The following is an 18,773-nucleotide window of genomic DNA, read 5'->3' as shown; positions in this document are numbered from 1 at the left end:
CGTCGCCCGTTTCTTTGTGCTTCTTCAAAAGAGCTTGAACAGCACATCTTGAAACCCCAGTGTGCTTTGAAATCTTTGTCTGGCAGAGACCTTGCTGATGCAGTATAACTACCTTGTGTCTTGTTGCTGTGATCAGTCTTGCCATGGTGTCTGACCTGTGACATGAAACTGTCTTCCACAGCCTCACCTTGGTAGCAGAGTTTGGCTGTTCCTCAGCCAGTTTTAAGCCTCCTACACAGCTGTTTCTGTTTCACTTAATGACTGTGTTTCAACCTACATGTGACACTGATGATCATTAGCACCTGTTTGGTATAATTGGTTGATCATACACCTGACTATAATCCTACAACATCCCTGACTGTGTGCAGGTGTACCTGTAAGAACTGATGCTGGTTTGAAAGCAAAGGGTAGTAACACCAGATATTGATTTGATTTAGATTTTTCTTTTGTTCACTCACTGATCATTTTGTAAATTTATATATATATGTGTATGTGAGTATAGGTGTGTACAAACATATTAAACATAAAATAAAGCTACACTTAAACTATAAAAATAATAGCACAACAAATTAATCACAACCCCCAAACAACAGGCTCAGGGGACCCCACAAAAACAATGTAAACTCACAGAATGTCTTAATTCCTGCAATAAACCTCAACTGTCACTCCTGACTCCTGTCTTGTATATTTTCTTAAACAGTAAGTGTACATCTACCTGCCTGTTATATTGTATATGTGAAATCTTATCTTGTATCTCACTCACATTCATTTCAGCATCCAGGTGGGGTGGGGGGACTTGACCTTCAGCCACACCCCAAGGCCAGTGCACCCAACTCCCAGCCTGGGAGAAATCAGCCTAACCCCCCCAGCCCTACATACTGTTTAAGCTGATAGTATAGCCTACAAGTGTATTTAGCAAACAAGGCTTTCGCCTTGAAAGGGATGTAATACCCCTTTATCACCACAAGAGGGAGGCAGACTATTACTAGAACTACTGCTCTTACCATCTTGTAAACTTTACTCAGGTCAGATCTCAAAGAAGACCTCCTAAACAACCCCCTTTTTCAATTCATTTTCCTTTTCATCATTTTCTACTTTTAAGAAGAATTACATTTTCTATGACTATCATGTTGGTTTAATTGATTTTATTTGAACTAAATAATAGTTTGTCAATGTGTACAGGTTGTCCACTTGACCGTGCTGTGTCTTCATTTTTAATTAAATGTAATGTCAGATATGATGTGGGACCAGCGGCTGATATTTTTCCTACGGCTTGGGGAGACGTCGTGCCACAATTCCATCACAGTCTTGTTCGGCAACAAACAACCCCAAAAAAATCACACAAGGGTCGTCCCTTCCATCCTCCCAGTAACTAACCCAGACTTGTTGTACAGATGGTTCAGTTTTATTAGTTTTCATTAAAAAACAACATAAACACAAAATAATGTAAAGGTCACCTCTAACCTCTAGACACAAAGAGAAAGCATTACAAAAGGAAGTTCAAAGCAAACTGAAGATAAAAACTATAAAAATCCTCAACACAGGCTCAGCGACAGAAAACAACAGTAATAGGAAGAAAATAAAGATGGAGGACGATCCCGTCAGGAGGTCAACAAAGGTCAAAGATCTTCAGGTGGAGAAGAAGCTGCCCACTCGCTGTCTCTTACGACTCTGCTGCTGCTCGAAGAACTGACGGATATCATCAGGTGTCACAACCTGTCAGCCAATCACAGAGCAGACACGTCATCAGGTATTTAAATCAATCACAGAGCAGACGCATGTTATCAGGTGTTTTAAAGGATAACTTTGGGATTTTTCAACCTAGACCCTATTTTCCCACGTGTTTGTGTGTAAGTGACTAGTGGAGACATCAATTATTGAAATGGATCCAGTGTTTAGGGAGGGAGCACCGGCCGGCAGCCGCCAAATGAGATACAATGTAAGTAAACGCGACACCGCGCATACGCCAATACACAGCCACTACAAGCGCTTGTTTTTGCTCCTGACAGGCTCAGATCGTTATAATAAGTGACAGCCCTGGAGGCTCTGTAACACATCCTTGATCACAGTAGTGAAATAGACGAGGATGTCTCTGAAGATAAAAAACATCTTGAGGTCTATTCTGATTTTGATGATTCTGATTATGAACCATCAGATGAGGAAATATCTATTCCTATTCCTCCAAGAAAGACATTCACGTCAAAAAATTGTGAAATACAGTGGTCCTTGTCCCCAATAAAAGTGCCAGGGCCCACCAGAAACGCAGTGACTCATGTCACAGACTCCAAGTGAGCTTCTGAGCTGGTCATTCCTAATTCAATACAGAAAGTCCTCTAGTAATCACTAATCTATTAGGGAGACGTATTTTTGGGGAGAGGTGGAAGGAGCTAGATCAAACGCATTTTGCATCCGTATTTGGGACTCCTCATACTGGCTGGGGTCTATAAAGTCGAATGAAGAATCGACAGCCATCGTGATGCAGGAACAGGCAGGCCCATATTATGAGCCACAATGTCTCTGGAGACTTTTCACATCATCTTCTCATTTGGCTTTATTTTATTGAACGGGTTAATTTGACCCTGAACAGAGGAGGTGTCTCATCTAACCCTAACCCTAACCCATCATCCCATGGGGAAAATAAAATAAAAAAATAAATGTTTTGTAAAACAAATGTATTTTATATCTAGGTTTTTCCATTGAATATAAATAATATTTTTTATTTTATTTTATTCTAATGAAACCATGCACTATGAAAGGTGAACAGCACAACTGCAATAAATATTCATTGAATTGTTAGTAAAGCTGTTAGTAATGAGGTACTTGTTTATTAGGAGTATTTGGTTTCTGACAACTCTTGGATGATTAAACATGCACCAGGAACATTATTGCTGTCCCTGACAAATGAACATAACAGAGGGGGTTAAACTCACCTTTCCTTCCGCTGCAAATCTCTGCAGGAAATCCTTCAGTTCAGTTTTCATGTCGTTGTATCCTAAAAGAAAAAAATCCTTCAGAACCATGACAGACACACCTGTGGTACTTGCAGTTCTGTGTGTGGTACTTGTCGTGTCACGTGTAGTAGTTTTAGTTTTAGTACCGTGGATAATCTCCAGTTGCTGCACTCGGTTCAGGTTGTCGAGCGCTGACATCAGAGGGTCATGACCTCTCGCCGTCTGCTCGTTGTTCTTCCCTTTTTTCTCGTAGGCGAGGACCGTGTCCGACTCGTCAGACAGGAAGGACACACCGGCTTCAGTCAGGCGCTCCTGATGACACCAACACTCGTTAGTTTAAAGCGGAAATACTAATGAGCGTGCTCATTCCGCACATACAAACACACATGAAAAACTAAACAAAGTCATGACATAATAGTTAAATCAAGAGGCCTTCAGCCACTGAAAACTAACAGGTGAGTTTTACCTGAGCCAATAAATACTTACAGGTGAGTTTTACCTGAGCCAATAGAAAATGAGAGGTGAGTTTACCCTACAGGTGTTGCATGAGCAGAGTTTTGAGCGCCAGCCGGATGGCCAGAAAACAGCTCCTGATTGGACCCTTTTCTGACCAATCGCCTGCAGCTCCTTCAGTCTGCAGTTTGGCTCCGCCTCCTCCCGGCTCCGTTTACAGCTGGGCTCGATGACCTCATCATCCTGACAGATAAATGATGATTAATCAAAGTACTCACGTTACTCATACTCACAGTAAATAATATATAAATGATATAAAAAAAGAGTACAATCTAGACCTGCTCTGTAAAGTGTCTTGAGATAACTCTGGTTATGATTTGGCACTACACAAATCAAATTTGAGTGATTGATTGACATCACCCACAGTACTCATTTCAAAGGATAGCCCCTTGAGATGCAGCATCTCATTTCGAGGGGGTCCCATAAACACAAATATAAAATTATAAAACATGTACAAACAAACAAACCAAAAAAACAACTGTACATAACAAACATACACAGCAGTACAAACGTTTCGCTCACCCTCACCCGACCCCTTAGCTTTGTACAAACAGAAAGAACAGGCATGAACAGGTTGTCTTTTTTTAATTATTTTTGGGCTTTTTATGACTTTTAGAGAGAGGACAGTGGATATTGCCGGAGATGGGGAAAGCGAGAATGGGGGATGACACGCGACAAAGGGCCATGGGCGAGAGTTGAACTAGTTGCCATGTATCCGATATAGTGATAATATTGAGTTTGTAAAGACTAACCCATGCTCTATGGAGACAGCGAGAGCAGCAAACAGGATGGACAGACAAACACCACGCGCACGCACACACACACACACACACACACGAAAACATAAGAGGAAGTAAACAGCAGGTGAACTAAAAAAGAAAAAGAGAGCAAATAACCACAGGCTCAAACTGGTACACAGTTTACAGATGGGCACGAGGCGGGGGCCTACTTATTCACAGTCAAAAATTCTATACATGACCTCCAATACTCAATAATATTACAAAAACAAAACGTTTAACTAAACAAAAGAAGGAAGGCCATTCATTTCATTTCAAGAAAGGCAGAAGTTTTGCAAACGTTCAGTATTAGATGGTTTTATGACAATGCAACGTTACGATAGTGTAGACTGGAACACAGCCAGCCTCACATTTACAACAACTGAATCACACACACCACGGCGTAATCAAGTCATAACGTAGCCAAAATAAAGTTAAGGTTTGCTAAAAAGTTATCTTTTGCACAGAATGGAACGGAAAGAGTAAACGGCATGTTACCTGTAACATCTCACCTTCAATTCTTTGTTTGTATTTAACTTGTCTGCTCCAGTTTCCTCTTTCAGCTGTACACCTGTACCTGGAACTGAACAGGAAGTACTTCTCATAAACATGTATGACTTTAAATACTATAACATGTACAAATATAAATACTTGTATACTATGTATTATATATATTTCTTCAGTGTGCGCAGCGTCAGACACTTTGTGTCCACAAAGGCTGAAAAACAACCACCAGGAAGGAACAAAGTGCCCGTCCCTCCACTGCCAACGAGGCTGACACTACAAAGAGCGTTACACCGAAGAAGAGACATGAGGAGGAGCAAGCTAAAGAGAGAGTTGGACCGAGACAGAAACGAAACGACTGTAAACGCTTGAGCAGCGTTTCTGAGGTGGAGAGAGCTACGGGAGCTGAGAGGATTAAAAATTGATGCAAAGCTTGACAGGTCTGCTCGAGGTAATTACCCCAGCTTCATTTGCCCGAGCTGGATTTCCATCCATCCATTATCTATACCGCTTATCCTGTTCAGGATCACAGGGGGGCTGGAGCCTATCCCAGCTGTCATTGGGCGAAAGGCAGGGTACACCCTGGACTGGTCGCCACTCAATCACAGGGCTGACACATAGGGACAGACAAACTCACACTCACGGGCAAATTAGACTCACCAATGACCCAATGTCTTTGGACTGTGGGAGGAAGCCAGGGACCCCGGAGGGAACCCACGCATGCACGAGGAGAACATGCAAACTCCGCACAGAAGGGCCCACTTTCCCCAAACCGGGGTTTGAACCAGTGACCTTCTAGCTGTGAGGCGACAGCACTAACCACTGCACCACTGTGCAGCCCCCAGCTGTATTCTTCTACAAAAAATGTGTCCACATTGCTGAGATGTCTGCGGTTACTGTGACGTTGTGTTAGTTGGTGTAGCAGTTGGGCTAACGTTAGCTTGTTCTCCATGCGGCAGCTGTTCAGCGTTGTTTCTTGGCGGTGTGGCTGAAAATATCTCTCTGAAGTGCCCAGGCAGTGTGACCGTGTCAGACTTCCTCCTGATAGTTCTGTGTGCCTGTGCTCGCACGGCTAAATGTTCTCAACATCAGTGAGTTACTGCTGAGCTGGCTCTGTTTTTTCCACAGTCTCTGTCAGCAAACTAAGTGCTGCTGGTTTTGCTAAATAGAATTAGCAGAAACACAGATTGCCACAGGTTTGATGTGTCTCTGCTTCGATAGTGTTGGTGGTGTAATACAACGTCTGTGGTTGTTATAATTTCATGTTTTTACCGGTGTGTCCACCATATTGCATACAAGGCTTCGCGTTAATAGCGCGTTAACGCACGTTCCCTTTAACGCCACTCATTTTAATGCGCGATTAACGCACGCACGTTCTATTATTATGACCCCCCGCCTGCCCAGTAGTTTGAGAAATCAGGAAGCGATGCAGCCGCAATGTTGTGGATAGCGAGCAGAAACAAACCTCCGTGAGCAGAAATGGATAAAGAAAAGGGTCTTTTAAATGTTCAGCCTCAACGCCCTGCTCGATGGTTCTCTGGACAAGACAGAAGTTATTTGTATTTACTGTTGATGTGAACGGAGTCACCACCGGCAGTGTTTCCGCTACATACATTTTGCCGCTGCTTCACATTTCTGTGTAATTAAACGACTCCGCTCCAAATGAACGGTCGTTCGCCCGCTCTCCTTGTTGAGGAAGAGCACTGACACAGTAACAGGAGTCACAGGACACCAGGACACTCTCTGTCCGCACACATACTGTGTGTCTCCGTATGTCCCCATTGTAAAGCATTGATTGTCGCTGTTTATAAAGCTTATAAAAGGTGCAGATGTCATTCGGTAACGATCGATTGTTCAGGTCATTAATAACGTCCCTCGTGCACACGCGGCTCACGTGCTGTGAGAACTGAATTGCGAGAGAAAATATTTAACTTTGTGACTTAAACAGACTGCTGATGAAGACACAGCAGACAGAGAGACAGACAGAGTGACAGACAGAGAGAGGGGGCGGGGCCAGCAGCTGTGCAGAGCGCAGAGGTACAGGTGTGTTGGGGGAGTGAAGCAAAGCAAAGTGATCAGATTAAAGTAGTTTGTGAATTAAAACGTGAATTAAGGTGAAGCAGAGAGAACAATCAAACTGTGGAAGGAAGAAATCAGCATCTAGAAAGAGTTTAATCCAGACTGAGTCAGTCTGCAAGTGATGTGCTTCTCACGGGAATCACTGATATGTGCGATGATCGCCATGTTCTTGATGTGTGTGTTTGAGCGTGCAGAACCTTTGAGGTTATTCTGTAGAATATTCTGGACAGTATGTGTATTTACCTGCCAGGTGAGCAGCGTAGGTCCAGAGGAAAGGGTTTTTGTTCATACAGGACTCACAGATCATCTCCTGCAGCTCCACACAGTCTGGAACCATAGAGCCCAGGTGCTAAAAGACACACACAGGTGAGACTAGCAGAGGGCGCCACACCTTCATCCAATCAGTCTTCTTCATTATTATTCATTAACACCGACTAACATTATCACAGTGATTCGCATCATCACGCCAACTCAGGATTGTGACATCACAGAATCAGAATCAGGTTTATTGCCAAGTAGGTTCACACATACAAGGAATTAGTTTTGGTGGTTTTGATGCAGAACAATTAACACAGAACAGAATAAAAATATGTAAAAGACTTAAATAGAATAAGATAAAAAAACAGGCAATAAGAATAAAAATATTAAAAACAATACGTATAATACAAAAAAAACAGGTGTGATTAAAAACTGTTCAGATGTGCAGGATATTAGTGAGTGCAAAAGTTAAAGTTAAAAATAGTGCGGTGTACAGACAATCTTAAAGTCCAGTGTGCGGGGGGGGTCGGGGCCTTGTTGACGAGGCTGGCAGCAGAGGGGAAGAAACTGTTCCAGTGTCGGGGGGTTTTGGTCCTGATGGAGCGCAGCCTCTTGCCAGAGGGGAGGGTCTCAAAGAGACTGTGACCGGGGTGAGAGGGGTCGGCCACAACATTACCTGCACGCCTCAGGGTCCTGGAGGTGTGCAGGTCCTGGAGATGGCAGATTGCAGCCAATCACCCTCTCTGCAGAGCGGATGATACGCTGCAGCCTGCGCTTGTCCCTGGCAGTGGCAGCAGCGTACCAGACGGTGATGGAGCAGGTGAGGATGGACTCAACGATGGCGGTGTAGAAGTGCACCATCATTGTCTTTGGCAGGTTGAACTTCTTCAGCTGCTGCAGGAAGTACATCCTCTGCTGTCCCTTTTGGATGAGGGAGCCGATGTTCAGCTCCCACCTGAGGTCCTGGCTGATGATGGTCCCCAGGAAGCAGAAAGACTCCACAGTGGAAACAGTGGAGTCACTGATGTGTGTCTGCTGTCTTTCTAAAATCCACAACCATCTCCACTGTCCTCAGAGCGTTAAGCTCCAGGTTGTTCTCACCACACCAGGTCACCAGATGGTCGATCTCTCACCTGTAGGCAGACTCGTCCCCACCAGAGATGAGTCCAATGAGGGTGGTGTCGTCCGCGAGCTTCAGGAGCTTGACGGACTGATGACTGGAGGTGCAGCTGTTGGTGTACAGGGAGAAGAGCAGAGGGGAAAGAACGCAGCCTTGAGGGGAGCCGGTGCTGATGGTCCTGGAGTCAGAGATGTGTTTCCCCAGCTTCACCTGCTGCCTCCTGTCAGACAGGAAGTCTGTGATCCACCTGCAGGTGGAGTCGGGCACGTTCACCTGTGAGAGCTTGTCCTGAAGCAGAGCCGGGATGATCGTGTTGAAGGCAGAGCTGAAATCCACAGACAGGATCCTGGCATAGGTTCCTGCTGAGTCCAGATGCTGGAGGATGAAGTGTAGGGCCATGTTGACTGCGTCGTCTATGGACCTGTTGGCTCTGTAGGCGAACTGCAGGGGGTCCAGGAGAGGCTCAGTGATGTCCTTTAGGTGTGAGAGCACCAGATTCTCAAAGGACTTCATTACAACAGAGGTCAGGGCGACGGGTCTGTAGTCATTAAGTCCTGTGGTCCTTGGCTTTTTGGGGACAGGAGTGATGGAGGAGGCCTTGAAGCAGGCTGGCACGTGGCAGATCTCTAGTGAGGTATTGAAGATGTCTGTGAACACCGGAGACAGCTGATCGGCACAGTGCTTCAGGGTGGAGGGGGAGACAGAGTCCAGTCCGGCTGCTTTGTGGGGGTTCTGTCACTTAAAGATCCTGTTAACATCTCTCTCCATGACAGAGAGAGTTGTTGCTGTGGTGTGAGGGGAGAGGGCCGTTGAGGTGCTGGGTGAGGTGGAGGTGATAAGCTGTGGTTCTTGTTGTTGAATAGAGTCACGGAGGATGGTGTCAGGACTGTCCCATTGTCTATCAAAGCGACAGTAGAACTCGTTCAGGTCGTTGGCAAGGCGCAGGTCGTTAACAGAGTGGGGGTGTTTCGGCTTGTAGCTGGTGAGCTGTCTGAGACCCTTCCAGACTGAGCCAGCATCTCCCCCTGAAAACTGCTGCTGTAGTTTCTCAGAGTACAGACGCTGAGCTTCTGTCACCGCCCGGCTGAAGGTGTATTTAGCCTGTTTGTAGCCGTCTCTGTCCCCACTCCTAAACACCTCCTCCTTTAACTGCCTCAGCCGTCTGAGTTTGGCTGTGAACCAGGGCTTGTCGTTGTTGTAACTCACCGTGGTGCGTGATGTTACACAGCTGTCCTCGCAGCAGCTGATGTACGACGTCACAGTCTCTGTATGCTCATCCAGACTTTTGGTAGTGATCCAAAACATTCTCCTCTCTGGTCGGGCATTTAATAAACTGTCTGTATTTTGGGAGTTCATGGCTGAAGTTAACTTTGTTAAAGTCCCAGAGGACAATAACAAAGGAGTCCAGGGTTTGTCCGCTCCACACACAGGATCTGGTCGGCGAGCGCGCGCTGTGCCTCCTGCACGTTGGCCTGCGGTGGAATGTAAACACCGACCAGAATGAATGAAGCAAACTCACGGGGGGAGTAGAAGGGTTTGCAGTTAATGAAAAAAGATTCCAAACCAGGAGAACAATGCTGCTGTATCATTGTAATGTCCGTACACCAGCTGCTGTTGATATAAAAACAGATTCCTCCACCTTCTGTTTTGCCGGAGAGTTGTGTGTCGCGGTCCGCTCTTAAAAGTTGGAAGCCTGCCAGCTGCAGCGCAGATCCGGTATCGTCCCACACAGCCACGCCTCGTGAAGCACAAAACAGAAGATGTAGAAAAGTGTCAGGTGTGTTGTTGGACTCACCCTGCCGTGCAGCCAGTCCTCACACACCACGCACTGAATCATCTCGTCCTCCACCTGGAGACACATTCAGTCAATAACAGACAGGCAGAGATTAAATAAGTGAACCAGAGCATAACTGGTGGACAGGTGACATTCAGTTGTGTGTTTCACCTGGTCATCTGGGTCTGGGTAAGGCCGGCTGCAGGTGCAGTAAACTCCAAAGAAGTTATGACTGTACTTGTTCAGACAGTTGACCTCCTCCTTGTCCTGAAACACACACGATGTGAATGGAACACACACACAAGCACAACTTTATGACACCTGGCCTGAACATGCACTGTGGAAACCAGGTCTTACTTTTAATCTGAAATTTTCAAACGCAATCTTCACTTCCTGCAGTTATTTTGAACACAAAGCAACATCTGTATATAAAGATAGACGACGTATCTCCATCTGCTCTCATTGTACAGCATTTAAGCCAAAAATCCCCCCGTGATAGGCACTGCCATCTTGCGATGGTGACATCATTTGGACCCAGAGTTGCGCAGTAGAGATCGGCGGGTGGAGCCACTAACAAAAACTGGTCACCGGTGTAACGTTCTGCCACGTGGATTTTGCAATACCGTCAATACCGTAATAAACACAAACATTTTGGTTTTCGTACCTATTTTCCAAAACTTATCTACAGGAAAAGTCCGCCTGATATCACATAGTGCATCTCTTCCGCAGAGCACACAGAGACCTGACGCTCTGCATGCAGAGTGTGTGTGTGTCATTTGCCTGTAAACATGCGCGCAATGCTTCAGCCGACATATATGATGCAGGTGTCGGAGGAATGATTGAGTCAGACACGCAGTTATGCGAGTCGGCTTTTCAGTATGAGGGTTAGTCAGCATGAGGGTGTGAATCGATGACAGGAAGTAGGATGCGCGAGTTTCGTTTCCAGAAGTTCCTGTCACGGGCTGGTCACGCTGATTAAACATACATTTGGACATCATTAGAAACGAAATGTTAAGACTATAGCTTCTGTTCCCTGAAGGAGAGGAACGAGGTACAACACATGGTACGGGATATTACGCCCTCAGCCACATGGAGGCGCACAAGTCTGTTTGTAGTCGCTGAACCAGTGTGGTAAAAGTAGGAGCGGATTTTTGTTTTGTAAAATAGAAAATATACTTTAAAGTCCCAATTAATGAAAACACTAACAATAGAGCAAAAAGAGCTAGAATCATGTTTCAGTAGAGTACCTTTTTATTTTGTAATACCGCAATATGATACAGACACTGCCAAAAGGAAAATAAATATTAATAGATATAAACTTTAGGTCATATCGCCCAGCCCTACTAAACCTATATAAAAGAGCCAGACATGAAAAAAATACAGTGAAACTGCCAGAATATAAAAAAATACCATGATACAGATTTTTAGTCATAACGCCCAGCACCAACAGAAAACATGTTTGAGAAAAATCTATCTGACGTGTATTTTATAGTTTTACTCCCATCTGTTAACATGGAGGAGGCGAGCTTTATGGCCTATACTGCAGCCAGTCAGCAGGGGGTGGTAGAGAGGATAGACGTCATGTCGTCTATCTTTATTTTTTTATTTTTTAAAGATTCTTTTTTTGGCCTTTGGCTTTATTGATAGGACAGCTGAAGATAGACAGTAATGTTGGGAGTAGAGAGTGGGGGATGACATGCACCAAATGATCGGCAGACCGGGAGTCGAACCTGCGATCAATGCAACGAGGACTGTAGCCTCTGTACATGGGGCGCCTGCTCTACCGACTGAGCCAAACAGCGCCCCATGTCGTCTATCTTTTTATACAGGGTATGAGCTTCTGTTGTTATGGTAACCAGTAAACATAGTCAGACCTTCATTCTGTCTGTTCTACAGTCATCATGTTTATAATATTACTATAAGAACTCACAGGGAAGAGTTTACACTGCATCTCTGTGAACTTCCTGTTTCCACAGTCACAGCGGAAGTTCCTAAAAACAGAGAAGAGTGAGCCAGATTACATCATCAAAAAGAGAGGAGAAGAGTGAGCCGGATTACATCATCAAAAAGAGAGGAGAAGAGTGAGCCGGATTACATCATCAAAAAGAGAGGAGAAGAGTGAGCCAGATTACATCATCAAAAAGAGAGGAGAAGAGTGAGCCAGATTACATCATCAAAAAGAGAGGAGAAGAGTGAGCCGGATTACATCATCAAAAAGAGAGGAGAAGAGTGAGCCGGATTACATCATCAAAAAGAGAGGAGAAGAGTGAGCCGGATTACATCATCAAAACTGTGTAGAGTAATGTGTCTCTGATGTGTATGTAAGTGTCTCTGACGTGTATCTAATGTGTCATGTATGCAACGTGTGTCTGAAGTGTATGCAACGTGTCAGGGACACGTCAGGGACACGTTAGTTGTTCATTAAACGTGTATACCAGGGGCGCTGGTTTAGCCCAATCGGTAGAGCAGGCACCCCATCGCCCGCACTGATCGCAGGCTCGACTCCCGGTCTGCCAATCCATATGGTGCATGTCAGCCCCCACTCTCTACTCCCCACACTTCCTGTCTCTCTTCAGCTGTCCTATCGAATAAAGGCAAAAAGCCAAAAAGATCATCTTAAAAAAAAAAAAAAACGTGTGAACCAATGTCATTTAAAATATGTAAAATGTAGAAATAAAGAAAAAACATGGCTGGCACAGCAGCGTAATTAATTATTTAAATTTCCATACACGCCGTCAGGACACTAGACAGTGTATTCGTATCTGTGGGCACGATTGTCAGAGCCACAGGTAGTTATGTTTGAGGATCATAATAAATTTACCTCTCAGATCCGTGTGTGTGAGAGTGTGTGTCTGTCTCTGCGTGTATTAGAGAGAGCGCGCATCAGAATGAGCGCGCATGATAGAGAGCGCGCATCAGAATGAGCGTGCATGATAGAGAGCTTGGTGTCGGTCTCTGGCTGTTTTTGTCCCACGCGGGGCTCGAGCAGGAATCTCCTTGAGGTGAAGCAGGCGTGTGTGGAGGCTTCTGGCATCACCAGATCGACACCAAACCTAAAGCAGTATCATGACTGAGAGACAGCAAGCTTGTTTACTTCGTCTCCTCACGTCCTCTGGTCTGTCCCATAAACAACTTAATTTCACTGTCAGTGTCAGCAACTGCACTGATGTTTCCTCATGAGGAAGAGCGCTACTCTGCGTCCCTGTATGATTAACATACTCGCCGATGTACTGTATGCCAATCGTACTAATGCACCCTTTAAATAGCAGAGACAGACACTGTTGGGTGAAAAACAGCGCTGTGCGTTACACATTTTGTTTTTTTGTAGTGAGGTTAACCGGATATCCAATTTTTTAAAGTAGAATATTCGAATATTGATATGCCTTCAAATGCCCATCCCTTATAGATGTCAGGGACACGTCAGAGACACGTTACGTACACATCAGAGACACGTCAGGGACACATCAGAGACACGTGTGGTGTGAAATCATCTGTAACATAATTACATTTTTCTTATCATATTATTTCAGCATCCTTTGCACTCCTCATCAGTGCACTATTGTCTCTCGTAGCATGTACATATTAGTTTAATGTTTGATATTTTATGTCTAAGGTAGGCTTGTAGTTTTTAGGTTAATATTTAATGTTTAAGTGTACATCTATACCTGGCCAATAATTCTGATTCTGCTTCTGCTGTTGATTAGGTGTGTGTAAAAGGAGGCCGACTCACTCACTGTAAACCAAATATACCTGCGGGTACAAATAAAGTAACCAAACTTTTCTACATGCTTACATTGTGTATGATAACGTGTTGGCTTTTCATCTGCAAGTGCTCCTGAACAGAGAGCAGAGAGAGGCCACATAGTGATAATAACTAAAACTTCATAAAGTACCGATAAAAGACCTGCTCACATATGAGCTACTACGGTCTCTAGTAATTTAGCCCTGGCCCGGTACCCATCCCTTACAACTCCTTTACCCTCCGAAACCTTGTACAAACTCTGTTTTTCATGGACGTACAGATTTATAGAAGTCCTTAACATTTTTATAAATACATTAACTAGAACATGGCATCACATCTTTAGAAGTCATCTTGCTAGCTCGCTAACAGCTAGTTTACTTTAACCTCATACAGCTCCAGAAAACATTAAGAATTCACAGCAAAGATATGCATTTTTCTGTGCTTCTACTATTAAGATAGGTTTGTGTAAAATGAACTTTAGTTTTATTGTAAACAACATTTCTCCTACTTCAAATCAAATATCCTCATTGGGGTCTTTTATCTGCAGAAAATGATGACCACTTAAGAAAACCAAAAGATGTTTTTCAGAGCTGGAATAATGCAAAGAAAACAGGTTCACGTTAATGTTGATCAGTGTAGGAGTTCACAGATCAGTGTTCACTGATCGCTCTCCTCAAGTCTGTCACAGTGCTGTTGGGTGACGTTAGGCCACTCTTGGAGCAGCTGGGTTTTGTTCGATCACATTCAGGAGCTTTTAATAGGGTTCACATCTGGATTGGGCTGGCTATGAAATATATAGAGAGATGCTTATTGAAGGAACATGTGGAGTGGTGTCTCATTTTTTTCCGGAGCTGTATATCCCTTTCTTCACAAACGCCCACCAGGGCAGCTACACTCACAACTCTGTTTGAAAGTATTTAGTTCCTAATTTACTCTGAAAGACGCCTCAGTAAAACAAGAAAGTGATTGTGAAGAGATTCACAGGCTCCACTAGTGTTCACTAGGTTTTTTAACAGCAGCTGGAGGAGCGTTTGGAAATGGATTCACGTCACAGATGACATCAGACTGAACAAGTGGATGATATATTAACAAAGTGTTAAATACAATATAAGAATATTATTTTAAAGTTATTGCTGACCTCTTGGTGTAGAGTTCGTAGAGGTCATGACCCTCGTGACATTTGTATGAACAGGCCAAACATACACCTGCTGCCTCTCCTCCACCTGGAGTACAGGTGTGACAGGCGTAAACGGCCTGACGCTTCACATAGCCCTGAAACACACACAAACTACTAGTTAATACTAATATCATTTATATATGTACAGTGTAATACTAACTGTTATTTATATGTACAGTGTAATACTGTTATATATATATACACTCACTGGCCACTTCATTAGGTACACATGAAAAATCTAATGTATTCCAATAAACCAGCTCAGCCGTAACATTTGCTTTTATGTTGCCTGTAATGTGCAGGCTTTTTTCTAAGCTGTCAGAAAGGTGTTAATTCAATGATATTTCAGCATCAAGCAGGTAGGACATGTCCCTCCCCAACCTTTCTCTATCTCTATAGACATACCTATGTCATTTCAGTAATATTAATGATACACAATGAGTTATTGTGCTGATTATAGACACTTTATAGCGCGTATTCAATTTTCATACGTTTTGGACACCCCCACCATTTGTCTCACAATGGTTCGGTCCACTCCCTCCCGTCACTCTCAGACATCAGCCTGCAGAGCAGTGGGAGCTGGCAAATTCAGTATGTGTGTATGAATCTCTGACAGAGCATCTAGTTGGCGGTATTAGATATTAGGGTTGGGTTCCTGACCGACCGGTAGGAACATACGGACAGATGGCGACCTTATTGAGCCAGGTACAGAGCATGACACACACACACAGATCTGTGTTACATCTGCTCCTTTCCAAACATCTGTGGTTAAAAGGAAAAAAATGAATACTGATTTTTGCCGTTGATTGGGTCAGCCCTATATCCTAACTGACTTTGTTCAAATATGCTGAGTTGTAATGTTATGGCTATAGGCCTACATTTCTAATAGTGTCAGTCTATTGTATGTCTGTTGGGATTCTGATAGCCTATTGATTTTGAATGAAAATAGTGAGTGGAAGTTTGTTGTTGAGAAAGTTATATGTCTTTGAAAGAAACCCATCTTCTACTGTAAATATCCTACATGCTCTGTGTGTGTGTGTGTGTGTGTGTGTGTGTGTGTGTGTGTGTGTGTGTGTAGAACATGGCAGAGACAAGACAAAGCATTTTTCCTTGCACCAAAATGCAACAATAATAGCCATATCTCAAAGACTAGTTCACAATATTCAATAACGTTCATAAGAAAGACTGAAATGGAAATTGTAGCTGCATTTAACATATTACAACGTATAGGCTAGGTCCCTCTGTGTTACAGCACTAGTTTTGATGTCCCCCTCAGGAATTGCTCTTGAGAAAATTTCATGTTAATGTCCCCCCCCCAAACATGATATCAGATTCCTGCCCCTGCTCTGGCCCCCTCATGTATGTAAATAGGGAGAACATAAAATTAGAGACACATCTCAATATAATTTAGTTCAGTACAACACACCCTTTAACTATGGCCTCAGTAATAAGTAAGTATATTTGGATTTACACACTGCCGACCTAACAAAGTCAACAAAAACTTAACTTAATAAAAGCAGAATCCATGGCCAGTGCTGTTGTGTTGATATGCATTAGATTTTTTAGGTGCACCCAATGAAGTGGCCGGTGAGTGTATTTGAGTATAAAGGTAAGCAGGTACCTGAGGATATGAGCAGTGATCAGAGTCACTTCCTGCCAACACAGCTGAAGCTTCTTCCTCCAACTCTTCATCTTCTTCCAGGACATCAACCAGAGACACCGTCTGTTCCTCCACCTGTGCGTCTGACATCCTCCACCTGTCTGTCTGACAAAACATACATCAACCAGAGAAACCGTCTGCTCCCCACCTGTCTGTCTGTCGGCCTGTCTGACGGTAGGAACGCGACGGCGTCAAAAACACCCCCCAATGTGAAACGTCCGCTTGCACCTGAATATCAGACCGAATCAGGTCATCGATTATTTTCATGCGCTTACAGGTTATCTTGAAATAATCAACCAACAGCCCGTTTGAAATTTTGTGTCAGTTAGCATTGGTGAGCATCAGTTAGCTTCATCGGTGTAAAGACTGAATCCTCTGGTTGGTAATGCTAACAGAGTATGGATAAAACCATTACCTTACCGAGTCAAACGAGGCCCGAACCGGAACTTTAACGGGGACGTTTACAGTCTGACCTGCACGTAAAGCGGCCAATTGCCTGATAAATAACAAACAGTAATCAGCTCCGTCTGATGTTCATCTGATCAGAGCTGCTAACAGCTCTAATGACAACTTCCGGTTTATTTCCGGAGATCGTATTTGGCGGCATTGTAGGGTCGGAGGTCATCACGTAAAAAAAAGGACATTTAAACAATTAAAAAGAGTCACGGACAAAAACACCTTTTTAAGTGACAGAAAATAAACTTGGAATGAAGCATGACATGCTACTACGGATATATGATGCATTCACGAAAATGAATAAATGAATAAATAGATTAATGCAAAGAGAACTTACGAATATTACTTATTATATCTATTCTAAAAAAAAATATTATAATAGTAATAATAATTATAAGATGAACGAAATTGTTAAAATCTATGGGATTTCAATTTACGGAGGGTACTTGAAGGCGTCATATGGTGGGTGATGACGAAAGCTGGAGGTAAAGATGGCGGCCGTGTCTGTTTCAGCAGAGCTGACGTTCAGAGACGGACAGAGAGAGAAAATCAGCGTGAAAGTACAACATAATTTGAGTTCTCTGATCAGCGGAATTCACAAGCTAAACGCGAACGTGTCACAACTTCTCAGTGAGCTGGTGGAGCGGGAAAAACTCCGCGGAGTCGGCGCAGTAGGTGAGCTCTGCTGCTAACGGCTAACAGTACCGAATGCATGTTCTTACTGTAGGTGCTGTGAGACCACCGGAGTTTCTCTGATACACCCGTTTCACCCGCTGCAGGTGAGGAAGATGGCAGTAATGAAGAAGACGAGGAGCCAGAGGAGCCCCTCAAGTCTGAAGTCCAACCTCCAGTTAAACGATCCAAAACCTGCAACACCTGAGCTCAACAGAGGACATGACAGCCGCAGGGCTTATCGCCTGACACTGTCGCTGTACTTGGGTCTGAATGGAAAATGAATGTGATTCTTCTGTTCTATGTTAAGTGTTATCGTGATTTCTGTTCTTTCGGTGAATTAGCATTATATCATGTAAATTAAAGCAGTAACACACTGTAGAAAGATCAGTGTTTCTGAGAAACCTTTTGAGGAGTCATGTGACCTGAAACTGCATTGTTCACATTGAATATATGTCAGGTGACCCCTGGGGTCCATTTCACAAAGCAGGTTCAACAAACTCTGAGTCTAACCCTGAACTCTGAGTTGATCTACTCTGAGATAGGAAACTCTGAGTTTTCGGTTCCAGAACATCTGATCAGAGTTAGTTCAATCAACTCTGAGTAGGTTCACCCGGAGCTAAGTGCGTGCACGCTGACTGTAAAAAGCCAGCATTAATGGAGCCCCGACACCACGATTCACCATGGCAACGGTACACAAAAAGAGGTCCTCCTGCGTCACACCAGTGGAGCTCGAAATCCTCACGCGGACGTTCAGCGAATACGAGCATGTTTTTAGAAAAATAAAGTAACACGGCTGCAGCTGCAAAAGAGAGAGAAGCGGCGTGGGAAGAAACTGCTGCTCGAGTTAATGCGCAAGTTTAAACTGGTCTATATATTTAATACTTAATCACGACCGGAAGCTAAAATTTATATTAATTTAGGAGCAATGCAGCGGGAGAAAAAAACATACATGGAAGCACTTCAATTATATTTTAAATATGAAACAGATTAAATATCATTCAGTGGCTGTTTTAATGTGCATTAGCTTTATCCCTAACATGACACTGACTTCACAAACATTACAATTCATGTTGATTAAACTGAATTGT

The 18,773-nt window shown here is 43.8% G+C and overlaps 1 protein-coding gene across 4 annotated transcripts; it reads right to left on the bottom strand.

Moving 5' to 3' along the window:
- Positions 1–1,389: 1,389 nt before the first annotated feature.
- ubr7 (ubiquitin protein ligase E3 component n-recognin 7) lies at positions 1,390–17,289 on the bottom strand. Of its 4 annotated transcripts, none has more exons than XM_069657609.1 (12): positions 16,970–17,289; positions 16,516–16,655; positions 14,856–14,989; positions 11,906–11,966; positions 10,147–10,242; positions 9,997–10,050; positions 7,067–7,172; positions 4,753–4,823; positions 3,483–3,647; positions 3,098–3,263; positions 2,931–2,992; positions 1,390–1,716 (listed from the first exon to the last, which is right to left on the bottom strand). In XM_069657609.1, exons 2-12 carry the CDS (start codon positions 16,642–16,644, stop codon positions 1,630–1,632), a joined length of 1,131 nt encoding a protein of 376 aa, XP_069513710.1. In that variant the 5' UTR covers positions 16,645–16,655; positions 16,970–17,289; the 3' UTR covers positions 1,390–1,629. The 4 variants fall into 4 exon arrangements, with proteins under 4 accessions (XP_069513710.1, XP_069513709.1, XP_069513711.1 ...); XM_069657608.1 differs by having other exon boundaries at positions 16,975–17,289; XM_069657610.1 differs by lacking the exon at positions 14,856–14,989 and having other exon boundaries at positions 16,975–17,287.
- Positions 17,290–18,773: the final 1,484 nt, after the last annotated feature.

This window comes from Semicossyphus pulcher, unplaced genomic scaffold (assembly GCF_022749685.1).
Source record: "Semicossyphus pulcher isolate SPU_LCO1_2020_fin unplaced genomic scaffold, fSemPul1.0.p SCAF_11, whole genome shotgun sequence".
Lineage (NCBI taxonomy): Eukaryota > Metazoa > Chordata > Actinopteri > Labriformes > Labridae > Semicossyphus > Semicossyphus pulcher.
The sequence above is the reverse complement of the archived record's forward strand: the minus strand, read 5'-3'. Positions and strand labels throughout refer to the sequence as shown.